Source organism: Oncorhynchus tshawytscha, linkage group LG29, assembly GCF_018296145.1.
Source record: "Oncorhynchus tshawytscha isolate Ot180627B linkage group LG29, Otsh_v2.0, whole genome shotgun sequence".
Classification (NCBI taxonomy): Eukaryota; Metazoa; Chordata; class Actinopteri; order Salmoniformes; family Salmonidae; genus Oncorhynchus; species Oncorhynchus tshawytscha.
Window position 1 is genome coordinate 34,828,116 of NC_056457.1, and position 14,981 is coordinate 34,843,096.

A 14,981-nucleotide genomic window follows, 5' to 3' on the forward strand; every position below is an offset into this window, starting at 1 on the left:
ATGGGGTATTGTGATGTCATTATGGGTATTGTGATGTTATTATGGGGTATTGTGATGTCATTATGGGGTATTGTGATGTCATTATGGGGTATTGTGATGTCATTATGGGGTATTGTGATGTCATTATGGGGTATTGTGATGTCATTATGGGGTATTGTGATGTCATTATGGGGTATTGTGAAGTCATTATGGGTATTGTGATGTCATTATGGGGTATTGTGATGTCATTATGGGGTATTGTGATGTTATTATGGGGTATTGTGATGTCATTATGGGGTATTGTGATGTCATTATGGGGTATTGTGATGTTATTATGGGGTATTGTGATGTTATTATGGGGTATTGTGATGTTATTATGGGGTATTGTGATGTCATTATGGGGTATTGTGATGTCATTATGGGGTATTGTGATGTCATTATGGGGTATTGTGATGTCATTATGGGGTATTGTGAAGTCATTATGGGTATTGTGATGTCATTATGGGGTATTGTGAAGTCATTATGGGTATTGTGATGTCATTATGGGGTATTGTGATGTCATTGTGGGGTATTATGATGTCATTATGTCCATTCTATCGATTCTATTTCTTATTGTATGAACTACACTACAGAATTATTTGTCCGTTTAGATTTTTTTTTTCATTTGGATCTGAAGTGAAGTCAGGCTGAACGTCATGAAAATAATGAGGTTCAGATTTGTCCATCGACTTGTTATTACTAAGCGTTCATAAAACGTGCAGGTGAAGAATACAGTCTAAATAGCTAAAAGGTTTTAAAAAAAAATAATTAAAAAGCGTGTTCCTTTTAAGTTGTGTTAGGATCAGTTTATTTTCTTTTCCCATAGCTGTTAGGGTGGATGTGAGACTGAGGTATATCCTTACGATCACAAATATGATTAAAAACCAGTCATCCCAGGCTTTCTTAACCACTCAGTAGAGCTTTTTATACCTACAGTATCATTCCCTTTTTTTTATGAGGGTAGTTAAGTTATGATGTAGGTTTTCGCCAGGTGTAGCCAAGCCATGTTCCTCTTTACACAGCACACACTGCTGTTGGATAGTTACCGTGGTTACTGGTGATGGAGACAAAGGACTAGAAACATCGGGCTCTGGTCAAAGGCAGCACAATATATAGGGACTAGGCTCTAGTTTGGGACGCAGGCAAGATATAAGTTGTGAGGTCACGTCTCTTATCTATCTTTCTCTACAAATATTATTCAAGCTATTCCTGCCGGTCCTTACAATATGACTGATATGTTCCTTTTCAAACACAAGCTTTGTCACCGAGCAACCGTTACCCTGACTCCTGGAACATGTTTGGTTCTGTCACACCATAGAACAGAACGATGATTTGTTATTATGATGGATCGGTTCACGACTTTAACATTCAAAGGAATTAATGGATAAACAAACAGTTGGATGAATGGATGACTGAATGAATGAACAAATTAACAAACAAAGCAATTCATCAATTCATGAATTAACTAATGAACAAACATGCAAATAAATGTATGGGAAAATGTAAATAAATAAATGAAGGAACAAACTCTCCCACCTGTGTAAAGGTGTCTGGCAGGCTCCATCAGGCAGGTTAATGATGCTGTCCACTCTACTGTAAGAAGACAGCATCACTTTAACTGCCTCTGTAGCTCCCTGGGAACAGGCAAAATGTAGAGCTGTGGACCGGTCCACCTGGAGTACAGTACAATATAAACACAGTGAGAACACACACACGCATACGCAAGAATTTCACTGTAAGGTCTGGACCTGTTGTATTCGGCCCATGTGACTAATACAATTTAGACTATTAAGAAACGGTGTGTGTGCGTGACCCTGATTTAGACCACTGCAGTAAAATGTTACAGGGTCATAAGAATGAATGGCAGGAACAGAGCAGAGATATCCCCACTCCGCTCAGCTCCACACCACATGCCATTCGGGAACAGTAAGTGGAAGTCAGTGCAGTAAGTGAAGGTCAGTGCAGTAAGTGCAGGTCGTCAGCGCAGTAAGTGCTGGTCAGTACAGTAAGTGGAGGTCAGTACAGTAAGTGGAGGTCAGTACAGTAAGTGCAGGTCAGTACAGTAAGTGCAGGTCAGTGCAGTAAATAGTGATCAGTGCAGTAAGTAGAGGTCAGTGCAGTAAGTAGTGATAAGTACAGTAAGTGGAGGTCAATGCAGTAAGTAGTGATCAGTGCAGTAAATGCAGGCCAGTACAGTAAGTGGAGGTCAGTGCAGTAAGTGCAGGTCAGTGCAGTAAGTAGAGGTCAGTGCAGTAAGTGGAGGTCAGTGCAGTAAGTAGAGATCAGTGCAGTAAGTGGAGGTCAGCACAGTAAGTGGAGGTCAGTGCAGTAAGTAGAGGTCAGTGAAGTAAGTGGAGGTCAGTTCAGTAAGTAGAGGTCAGTACAGTAAGTGAGGATCAGTGCAGAAAGTACAGGTCAGTGCAGTAAGTGGAGGTCAGTGCAGTAAGTGGGGGTCAGTACAGTAAGTGAGGATCAGTGCAGTAAGTACAGGTCAGTGCAGTAAGTGAGGATCAGTGCAGTAAGTACAGGTCAGTGCAGTAAGTGAGGATCAGTGCAGTAAGTACAGGTCAGTGCAGTAAGTACAGGTCAGTGCAGTAAGTACAGGTCAGTACAGTAAGTGAGGATCAGTGCAGTAAGTGAGGATCAGTGCAGTAAGTACAGGTCAGTGCAGTAAGTGAGGATCAGTGCAGTAAGTGAGGATCAGTGCAGTAAGTGAGGATCAGTGCAGTAAGTGAGGATCAGTGCAGTAAGTGAGGATCAGTGCAGTAAGTACAGTTCAGTGCAGTAAGTGCAGGTCAGTGCAGTAAGTGGCGGTCATTTCAGTAATGGTTATTATTTGCCTGGAAGATCCTGAGGAGATCTTTAATTAACCTTGTGATCTTCTGGTGCAGTCCAATGAGCCCCTCATCTAAATGAATGAATAAATGAATTTCCTAGACTGGAAATTCAAAGATAGAAACAGGTGAAACTGATGTGATTGTCTGTGTGGTCGCTGTACATTGGAAAACTGTATAGTAATGTACTGTACTTAGACAATTACATTAGGCTACGCTATGCTTATTCAAATAATGGTGGCTGAATCTATGGAATCGCATACAGAAGATATAGCGATTTGTAGGATCTCTGTTTCTGAACCAATCATATGATCCCATCTGTTACCTGTGTCTGAACCAATCATATGATCCCTTATGTTACCTTTATCTGAAACAACCATATGATTCCATATCTTCATGTACCTGATTCTGAACCAATCATATGATCCCATCTGTTACCTGTGTCTGAACCAATCATATGATCCCATATGTTGATGTACCTGATTCTGAACCAATCGTATGAGTCCATATGTTGATGTACCTGTTTCTGAACCAATCATATGTTCCCATATGTTGATGTACCTGTTTCTGAACCAATCGTATGAGTCCATATGTTGATGTACCTGATTCTGAACCAATCATATGATCCCATATGTTGATATACCTGATTCTGAACCAATCGTATGATCCCATATGTTGATGTACCTGTTTCTGAACCAATCGTATGAGTCCATATGTTGATATACCTGATTCTGAACCAATCGTATGATCCCATATGTTGATGTACCTGTTTCTGAACCAATCGTATGATCCCATATGTTGATGTACCTGATTCTGAACCAATCGTATGATCCCATATGTTGATGTACCTGATTCTGAACCAATCGTATGATCCCTACCTGTTGCTGATCAATCTTAGCTCCTTTTTGGATGCAGAACTTAATGACGTCCATATTTCCTCCCCTGACCGCCATGTGCAGAGGACTACTGCAGGACTCATCCAGGACGTTAATGTGTTCTTCTATGGAATGACCCATCTCTTCTCCTGGACAGCACACAAACACAGGAGTGTTACATTTCATACCCAGCATCTGAAAGTCAGTGGATGTGTGTACACTGCGTTTGAAACTAAACTCACACACAAAGAGTGGATCTCAATAGTAGGGTTGTTGTGGTGACCGGCAGTCATGAGTCATGAGGCTTATGCACTCTGGACTTGCGTTGGTAGTACCCAACTCGCTAACGATCCTCAGGTCCTAATGGCCTGGTACTCAGGGCTCTATTGTCCCTCTAGCCACTCTGACATCAACGCAAATGCATTGAAAATCACATCAAAAACACATCACCAAAACAGATTCAGGCTTTTAAAACTCACCTCACTGTGATTGGTCAATTTGAAGAAAGAAGTTCAACAACAGAAGCTGAGTGTAAAACATGGTCTTTGTGGATGTTGTTTCGAAGTCTAACACAAGGAAATTGACTGTGCTTTCTAAGGGGATGACTAATTCAAAACACATATTAGAGCATATATATGATTTATATATACACTACTGTTCACTACTGTTCAAAAGTTTGAGGTCACTTAGAAATGTCCTTGTTTTTGAAAGAAAAGCAAATGGTTTGTCCATTAAAATAACATCAAATTGATCAGAAATACAGTGTAGACATTGTTAATGTTGTAAATGACTATTGTAGCTGGAAAATTTAATTTCATAAAATATGTTATGGAATATCTACATAGGCGTACAGAGGTCCATTATCAGCAACCATCACTCCTGTGTTAGCTAATCCAAGTTTATCATTTTAAAAGGCTAATTGATCATTAGAAATACCTTTTGCAATTATGCTAGCACAGCTGAAAACTGTTGTCCTGATTAAATAAGCAATAAAACTGGCCTTTAGACTAGTTGAGTATCTGGAGCGTCAGTATTTGTGGGTTCGACTACAGGTTCAAAATGGCCAGAAACAAAGAACTTTCTCCTGAAACTCGTCAGTCTACTCTTGTTTTGAGAAATGACGGGTATTCCATGTGAGAAATTGCCAAGAAACTGAAGATCTAGTACAACGCTGTGTACTACTCCCTTCACAGATCAGCGCAACCTGGCTCTAACCAGAATAGAAAGAGGAGTGGGAGGCCCCGGTGCACAACTGAGCAAGAGGAACAGTACATTAGAGTGTCTAGTTTGAGAAACAGATGCATCACAAGTCCTCAACTGGCAGCTTCGTTAAATAGTACCTGCAAAACACCAGTCTCAAAGTCAACAGTGATGAGGTGACTCTGGGATGCTGGCCTTCTAGGCAGAGTTCCTCTGTCCAGTGTCTGTGTTCTTTTGCCAATCTTAATCTTTTAGTTTTATTGTTTAGTTTTATTGTTTTCAAAACAAGTTTGCTTTGTAGGCAGCATGTGCTGCACCAGAATCACATGTCCTCATCTGTTTTATCGCGGTTTGAACGTTGTGCAGTATATCCAGGCCATAAACAGTATGAAAGTATATAACTAGGCACATCTATGGGCTTTTATAATGGAACAATCATTTGGGCTTTTTGGGCTTGGGCTTGGGCTCATTAAATGTGGTTAACATAGGGCTCATTAAATGTGGTTAACGTAGGGCTCATTAAATGTGGTTAACGTAGGGCTCATTAAATGTGGTTAACATAGGGCTCATTAAATGTGGTTAACGTAGGGCTCATTAAATGTGGTTAACGTAGGGCTCATTAAATGTGGTTAACATAGGGCTCATTAAATGTGGTTAACGTAGGGCTCATTAAATGTGGTTAATGTAGGGCTCGTTAAATGTGGTTAATGTAGGACTCATTAAATGTGGTTAATGTAGGGCTCATTAAATGTGGTTAATGTAGGACTCATTAAATGTGGTTAATGTAGGGCTCATTAAATGTGGTTAACATAGGGCTCATTAAATGTGGTTAACGTAGGGCTCATTAAATGTGGTTAACGTAGGGCTCATTAAATGTGGTTAACATAGGGCTCATTAAATGTGGTTAACGTAGGGCTCATTAAATGTGGTTAATGTAGGGCTCGTTAAATGTGGTTAATGTAGGACTCATTAAATGTGGTTAATGTAGGACTCATTAAATGTGGTTAATGTAGGGCTCATTAAATGTGGTTAATGTAGGACTCATTAAATGTGGTTAATGTAGGGCTCATTAAATGTGGTTAATGTAGGGCTCATTAAATGTGGTTAATGTAGGGCTCATTAAATGTGGTTAATGTAGGGCTCATTAAATGTGGTTAATGTAGGGCTCATTAAATGTGGTTAACATAGGGCTCATTAAATGATGTTAACGTCCTTCTCTTGGTCATTCTCTTGAGACCAGACACTACATGGAAATCTGTTCTGTTGAGGACAGACACTACATGGAAAGCTGTTCTGTTTACAGTAGATACACTAAGTTGAATTTCTAAGATATTAGGGTATATCCTGTTCAAGTTAATAACTCTAAACTGTGTTTTGTTTCCTTTCAGTTTAATGGAAACTAGGATGACAAGTGGAGGAACATCTGAGTCTTCTAACTCAACTCCCTTAGTCCTGCCATCTGTGGACATCTGGCTAGGCCTGGCCTTAAGAATGTGAATTCTCATTTGGTCCAAATCGGACAACGACAGAACCTTCACAAATATTTAGCTGTTGGAATAAACACATCCAGTGTCCTGTTATGATGATGAGTAAACAGGTTGGATAAACAGTGAGTCTGTGACGTGGTCTCTGGTTGACCATTCTGACACAAAATGACCACCGTGTGTATAAGTCAGTGCAGAGATGGATTGTTGGGGGTGTAGGGGGCCACAATTTAGTCTGACTTCATCAAGGGGGGCTGCAGTGGCTCACGGGTCTGCATACCTACATCCATACCCACACATGTAGACATAGATGGCCCTAGCTTTTTGGGGGTCCTAAACAATAACAAAAATGTCCCCCACCTTGAAAGCAAAACATTCTAGCGGTCCCCCTTCTTGACAGCGGAGAGAACATTTTTATTTTTTTTACCTCAAACTAAAGACAAAGTTATATTTTTTAAGTTAAGTTATTAAATAGGTTATATCCAGATATCTTCGGAACTACCCACAATGCACTGTTTCTCAACATCATATGGAGAACCTGTGCTTTGTAGCTGGTTCCAGCTGGCTAACGTTAGATACTAGCCATGTTAGTGTTACGGTTTTCTTCCGTCGAAGGAGAGGCGGACCAAAATGCAGCGTGGTAATTTAGATTCATGTTTAATAAACGATTAAAACACGAACAGATACAAAAACAAGAAAACGTAACACGAAAACCTAACAGCCTATACTGATGCAAAACAAACACAGAGACAGGAACAATCACCCACGAAACACTCAAAGAATATGGCTGCCTAAATATGGTTCCCAATCAGAGACAATGATAAACACCTGCCTCTGATTGAGAACCACTCCAGACCGCCATAGACTATGCTAGAAAACCCACTAAGCCACAATCCCAATACCTACGAAAAACCCCAAGACAAAACACACCACATAAAAAACCCATGTCACACCCTGGCCTGACCAAATTAATAGAGAAAACACAAAATACTAAGACCAGGGAGTGATAGAACCCCCCCCCCCCAAGGTGCGGACTCCCGGCCGCACATCTAAACCCATAGGGGATGGTCCGGGTGGGCGTCTGTCCACGGTGGCGGCTCGGGACGTGGACCCCACTCCAACAAAGTCTTAGTCCCCTTGTAACGCGTCCTTTGATTGGCGACCCTCGCCGCCGACCTTGGCCTAGTAACCCTCACCAAGGACCCCACTGGACTGAGGGGCAGCTCGGGACTGAGGGGCAGCTCGGGACTGAGGGGCAGCTCGGGACTGAGGTAGCTCAGGACTGAGGGGTAGCTCGGGACTGAGGGGTAACTCAGGACTGAGGGGTAACTCAGGACTGAGGGGTAGCTCAGCACTGAGAGGAAGCTCAGTACTGAGAGGAAGCTCAGTACCGAGAGGAAGCTCAGTACCGAGAGGAAGCTCAGGCAGGTAGTTGGCTCTGGCAGATCCTGGCTGGCTGGTGGTTCTGGCAGATCCTGGCTGACTGGCGGTTCCGGCAGATCCTGGCTGACTGGCGGATCCTGGCTGAATGGCGGATCCTGGCTGAATGGTGGATCCTGGCTGACTGGCGGATCTGGAAGATCCTGGCTGACTGGCGGATCCTGGCTGACTGGTGGATCTGGAAGATCATGGCTGACTGGCAGATCCTGGCTGACTGGTGGATCTGGAAGATCATGGCTGACTGGCAGATCCTGGCTGACTGGCGGCTCTGGCGGATCCTGACTGACTGGCAGCTCTAGCTGCTCAATGCAGACTGGCAGCTCTGGCTGCTCCATGCAGACTGACAGCTCTGGCTGCTCCATGCAGACTGGCAGCTCCGGCTGCTCCATGCAGACTGGCAGCTCCGGCTGCTCCATGCAGACTGGCAGCTCCGGCTGCTCCATGCAGACTGGCAGCTCCAGCTGCTCCATGCAGACTGGCAGCTCCGGCTGCTCCATGCAGACTGGCAGCTCCTTGCAGACTGGCAGTTCTGGCAGCTCCTGCAGAATTTCTCCCCTTTCCAGCAAAATCTATGACGAGACCTTCATGCTGCCCGTCTCTACATGACTGAAGAGCCCCGTCGGGTCTTTTTAAAAACCTACTGAGTGATAGTGAAAGGGGGAGATATGTTGTGTGGGGAATCAGCTTTTATTCAACCGATTTGTCCAACTCTAAAACCTCTAAAATGTCAATAAAACACTATAAAGTGTTTATATAATGTGTCATTACATACCTATTTGAAGGTTCGTGTCGAATTTGAATCAAGTTATTTCAGGCAGCGCTGAAGTTATCTTCAGAAGCCAACAGTGGCTGTAACGGCTTTTGAGATTCATGATGGCTTGCAGTGATTACGTGACAAATGAACTATTGATTGAATTAACTATTGATGAACTCACAAGTAATTAACTTTACACTCCCCATTACACTCAGCATTGATCATTTCTTGTTTTTAATCTGAGAGAGAGGCGCTACCCCAGGTGGAAAGAGACTGTATGGCATTAGAAGAGTTGCATAATGCGTGTGGTAAATTACGTCGTGACACGTCACAACGTAACGTCCAGCGTCAGAGAGGTCATTTTTTAAAAACTTTTCTCCAATACTATTGGTCCATTACCATGTCAATCAACACTTGAATAGAAACGTAATTTACATCCCGGGTTTTTATGCCAATACAGTCACTACAGGCCCATTAGTTTTCATTGCAGCCTCATTTGAATGCTGCGGTTTTGCAGACCCTGGGAACATTTTTGATTGACAGAGGAAGGGCTTAGTGTTGGCTCTTTCCAAACAGGGAGGGGCTAACACCCCTATGGACCAACCCCAGCTATCCTCATGTACTTTGTGCCCCCTCAGACTTTTGGTGTGCATTACGCCCCTGGATACCCAGCCAGATTCCCAAAGATTGGAAAGCAGCCGCGGTCATCCCTCTATTCAAAGGGAGACACACTCTAGACCCAAAATGCTACATACCTATATCTATCAGACCTATATCTATCCTAACCTGTTGCCTTTCTAAGGTCTTCGAAAGCCAAGTCAACAAACAGATTACCGACCATTTCGAATCCCACCATACCTTCTCCTCTATGCAATCTGGTTTCAGAGCTGGTCATGGGTGCACCTCAGCCACGCTCAAGGTCCTAAACGATATCTTAACCGCCATCGATAAGAAAGATTACTGTGCAGCCGTATTCATAGATCTGGCCAAGGCTTTCGACTCAATTACCACATCCTCATCGGCAGACTCAACAGCCTTGGTTTCTCAAATGATTGCCTCGCCTGGTTCACCAACTACTTATCTGATAGAGTTCAGTGTGTCAAATCGGAGGGTCTGCTGTCCGGACCTCTGACAGTCTCTATGGGGGTGCCACAGGGTTCAATTCTTGGACCGACTCTCTTCTCTGTATACATCAATTATTTCACACTTGCTGCTGGTGAGTCTCTGATCCACCTCTACGCAGACGACACCATTCTGTATACTTCTGGCCCTTCTTTGGACACTGTGTTAACAACCCTCCAGGCAAGCTTCAATGCCATACAACTCTCCTTCCGTGGCCTCCAATTGCTTTTAAATACAAGTAAAACTAAATGCATGCTCTTCAACCGATTGCTGCATGCACCTGCCCACCCGGCCAGCATCACTACTCTGGACGGCTCTGACTTAGAATACGTGAACAACTACAAATACCTAGGTGTCTGGTTAGACTGTAAACTCTCCTTCCAGACCACATCAAAAATCTCCAATCCAAAATTAAATCTAGAATTGGCTTCCTATTTCGCAACAAAGCATCCTTCACTCATGCTGCCAAACATACCCTTGTAAAACTGACCATCCTACCAATCCTCGACTTTGGCGATGTCATTTACAAAATAGCCTCCAATACCCTACTCAACAAATTGGATGCAGTCTATCACAGTGCCATTCGTTTTGTCACCAAAGCCCCATATACTACCCACCATTGCGACCTGTATGCTCTCGTTGGCTGGCCCTCGCTTCCTACTCGTCGCCAAACCCACTGGCTCCAGGTCATCTACAAGACCCTGCTAGGTAAAGTCCCGCCTTATCTCTGCTCGCTGGTCACCATAGCATCACCCACCTGTAGCACGCACTCCAGCAGGTATATATCTCTGGTCACCCCCAAAACCAATTCTTTCTTTGGCCGCCTCTCCTTCCAGTTCTCTGCTGCCAAAGACTGGAACGAACTACAAAAATCTCTGAAATTGGAAACACTTATCTCCCTCACTAGCTTTAAGCACCAGCTGTCAGAGCAGCTCACAGATTACTGCACCTGTACATAGCCCACCTATAATTTAGCCCAAACAACTACCTCTTTCGCTACTGTATTTATTTTATTTTATTTATTTATTTATTTTTGCTCCTTTGCACCCCATTATTTTTATCTCTACTTTGCACATTCTCCCACTGCAAATCTACCATTCCAGTGTTTTACTTGCTATATTGTATTTACTTCGCCAACATGGCCTTTTTTTTGCCTTTACCTCCCTCATCTCACCTCATTTGCTCACATCGTCTATAGACTTGTTTATACTGTATTATTGACTGTATGTTTGTTTATCCCATGTGTAACTCTGTGTCGTTGTATGTGTCGAACTGCTTTGCTTTATCTTGGCCAGGTCGCAGTTGTAAATGAGAACTTGTTCTCAACTTGCCTACCTGGTTAAATAAAGGTGAAATTGAAGGTCACAATCACTATCTGGTGAAATACAAAGGTCAAATAAAAATAAAATCGATTAAAAAGATGGTAACTATACAATGGTAATAGTGGGGAGGGGACACATGATAGTAGACCTAAAGAAAAACATTTTACAGATACCATACTTTATGATTATCATTACAGTAGGATCCATACTTTATGATTATCATTACAGTAGGATCCATACTTTATGATTATCATTACAGTAGGATCCATACTTTATGATTATCATTACAGTAGGATCCATACTTTATGATTATCATTACAGTAGGATCCATACTTTATGATTATCATTACAGTAGGATCCATACTTTATGATTATCATTACAGTAGGATCCATAGAAAAAGCGAAAAAGTAAATGCAGTCCTTTATTGTTGTCATGGTAAACACGTACCAGCTTTGAGGATGACCTCCATGGCTTTCTTAGCGCCTGCGAAGGCAGCTGTGTGGATGGCGAAGTGGCCTAGCTTGTTCTGACTACTGAGCTGTGCCCCGTGCTTCAGCTACAGGACAGAGAACACGTACAGAGATGCGTTAGGGGGAAGAGGCAGTGATTTGGACAGAGAACAGGAACAGATATGCGTTAGGAGGAAGAGGCAGTGATTTGGACAGAGAACAGGAACAGAGATGCATTAGGGGGAAGAGGCAGTGATTTGGACAGAGAACACGTACAGAGATGCGTTAGGGAGAAGAGGCAGTGATTTGGACAGAGAACAGGAACAGAGATGCGTTAGGGAGAAGAGGCAGTGATTTGGACAGAGAACAGGAACAGAGATGCATTAGGGGGAAGAGGCAGTGATTTGGACAGAGAACAGGAACAGAGATGCGTTAGGGAGGAAGAGGCAGTGATTTGGACAGAGAACAGGAACAGAGATGCGTTAGGGAGAAGAGGCAGTGATTTGGACAGAGAACAGGAACAGAGATGCGTTAGGGGAAGAGGCAGTGATTTGGACAGAGAACAGGAACAGAGATGCGTTAGGGGGAAGAGGCAGTGATTTGGACAGAGAACAGGAACAGAGATGCGTTAGGGGGAAGAGGCAGTGATTTGGACAGAGAACAGGAAAAGAGATGTGTTAGGGAGAAGAGGCAGTGATTTGGACAGAGAACAGGAAAAGAGATGCGTTAGGGGGAAGAGGCAGTGATTTGGACAGAGAACACGTACAGAGATGCGTTAGGGGGAAGAGGCAGTGGTTTGCAATAGCATTGATAGTCTTGTCATGCAATTTTCATACAATTGTCAATTGTAGAACTGTCTCTTTCTCGGGAAAAGCTATTTCCTTTTATTATCTACTGGTAAAAAAATAAATAAAAGAAAGATTGGTCATCCGGATAATATCATCTCTAAAATCAAAGCGGGCTGTACATGCTAACATTACACAATGTTTAACATTCCCATGCAGCCATTATTATCTCATTATCAAATCATTTCTACAAGTCCCTTCAACTAGTTGACAAGAAACAATTATAGCTTCTTGGCAAAAATGCCATTTCTCAAGCAAGCCTGTAGCTCTGACTGTCTGGCAGGGGTTTGACTGGGAGGGGGAAACTGAAAACGAGCTGTTATTGGCAGAGAGGTTTGGAACTCTCTTTTGTATTGGTCTATTAACTAATGTATGGGCTGGTGATGTCACCAGGCAGCCAAAAACTCCATCCCACAAAAACAGGGTGACATTTCAGCCAGTCTTTACAAACAGCTTTTACACTAAAAGGGCATTATCATCATTTTCACAATTTCATAGTATTTTTCCATCCTCATAGTGTGGCTGTATAAATATAAAGGCTTTTATGGTTATATATATATATATATATATATATATATATATATATATATATATATATATATATTTATATATATATATATATATATATATATATATATATATAAAACACAGGAAAATCACATGTTTGACTGCACTGGGCCTTTAAGTGTTAGTTCAAGTTTAAGCATCAGCCAATTTAAAATGTCAACGTAGTTGCGCGTGATGAAAGGCTATATGTTAGCTCTTCCCATTACATAGCCCCTATGCTAACCTCACCATGTGGCACTGATTACTTCCATTAACAAATTCAGTATCAGCCTATAAAGTTCAAGGCTTACTTCTTTTCTCCTTCATTTGTTCTTTCCCAAGTGTAATAATAACTAGGCTTTACACAAGGAGTAATGGGTACCGAGTCAATGTGCTGGGGTAGAAGGAAATGAGGAAAGGAATCGAGGATGGATGAATTGAAAAAGAGTCTAGCACTCACCTGTCAACTAGCTCACATGTGCTAAACACATGAGGCTGAGTAATGCTGAGTAATGCTGAGTAATGCTGAGTTATACTGTCGGAGGCTGAGTTATACTGAGTTATACTGAGTTATATGGTCGAAGGCTGAGTTATTCTGAGTTATTCTGAGTTATACTGAGTTATACTGAGTTATATGGTCGAAGGCTGAGTTATTCTGAGTTATTCTGAGTTATACTGAGTCATACTGAGTTATATGGTCGAAGGCTGAGTTATTCTGAGTTATTCTGAGTTATACTGAGTCATACTGAGTTATATGGTCGAAGGCTGAGTTATTCTGAGTTATTCTGAGTTATACTGAGTCATACTGAGTTATATGGTCGAAGGCTGAGTTATTCTGAGTTATTCTGAGTTATACTGAGTCATACTGAGTTATATGGTCGAAGGCTGAGTTATTCTGAGTTATTCTGAGTTATACTGAGTCATACTGAGTTATATGGTCGAAGGCTGAGTTATTCTGAGTTATTCTGAGTTATACTGAGTTATACTGAGTTATATGGTCGAAGGCTGAGTTATTCTGAGTTATTCTGAGTTATACTGAGTCATACTGAGTTATATGGTCGAAGGCTGAGTTATACTGAGTCATACTGAGTTATATGGTCGAAGGCTGAGTTATACTGAGTCATACTGAGTTATATGGTCGAAGGCTGAGTTATACTGAGTCATACTGAGTTATATGGTCGAAGGCTGAGTTATTCTGAGTTATACTGAGTTATACGGTCGGAGGCTGAGTTATATTGAGTCATATGGTCGAAGGGTGAGTTATTCTGAGTTATACTGAGTTATATGATCAGTATAAAATCAGCTCGCAACACATAAACATCCATCTGAAAAACGCTGTGCGTTTTAGTAACTTTGATTAGCAGATGATTGATTGCTATACATTAAGAACGCTCTGAGAGAAAAGTGCTCTGTCACGTCTAGCTACGTCGATCATTTTCATTTGCTCATACAGAATTTGAACCGGATACATTCACAACCACCTGGTGAAGTTAGCATATGGCTAAATGCGCCAGGTTGTGTAATGGGAACAGCTAACGTTTTTTAATCGTCTGATGGTTAAACTTAAACTTTTTTATAATGTTCACAAGTATAGCCCCAGCAAGTTTCAACTTGTAAAAACAATTATGTTCTTCGTATTTCGTGTATATCTGTACGTTTACAGCTACTTACAGTACACATGTCAGTGTGAATACTCACCAGTATGGAGAGAGCCTCAGTGTTGTTGATGGAGCAGGCTAACATGACAGGAGTGTTGCCCAGACATCCTTCTAGGTTAGACTCTGTCTTATAGTGGGACAACAGGAGCTACACACACACAAAGGAATAATGAGGCCTTCAGTGATACATAAATACCTCTCTCCGCTCTCGGCTTCCTGACACAGGGACAGCTGGTATCGTCACCCCAGAACAGACAACAGAAAGGCTGACAAGGTCCTAGAGTCAACAAGGTCCTAGAGCCAACGAGGTCCTAGAGTCAAAACGGTCCTAGAGCCAAGGGTTCTCATGTTCAATCATCTTTAGCACAGTGTGTGGCTGTGGCTGAACCCTTTCTATTCAGGTTTCCCCAGCCACATGATCTAACCCCAGAGT

The 14,981-nt window shown here is 42.2% G+C and overlaps 1 protein-coding gene across 1 annotated transcript in view; it reads right to left on the bottom strand.

Moving 5' to 3' along the window:
* LOC112236355 (transient receptor potential cation channel subfamily A member 1) overlaps nt 1–14,981 on the bottom strand; it is a 90,278-nt gene that overhangs the window by 49,139 nt on the left and 26,158 nt on the right. The window contains exons 5-8 of the mRNA XM_042308836.1: nt 14,589–14,696; nt 11,498–11,606; nt 3,731–3,876; nt 1,555–1,691 (exon numbers count right to left, since the gene is read on the bottom strand). Coding sequence (XP_042164770.1) covers nt 1,555–1,691; nt 3,731–3,876; nt 11,498–11,606; nt 14,589–14,696 — 500 coding nt within the window. The remainder of the gene's footprint in view (nt 1–1,554; nt 1,692–3,730; nt 3,877–11,497; nt 11,607–14,588; nt 14,697–14,981) is intronic.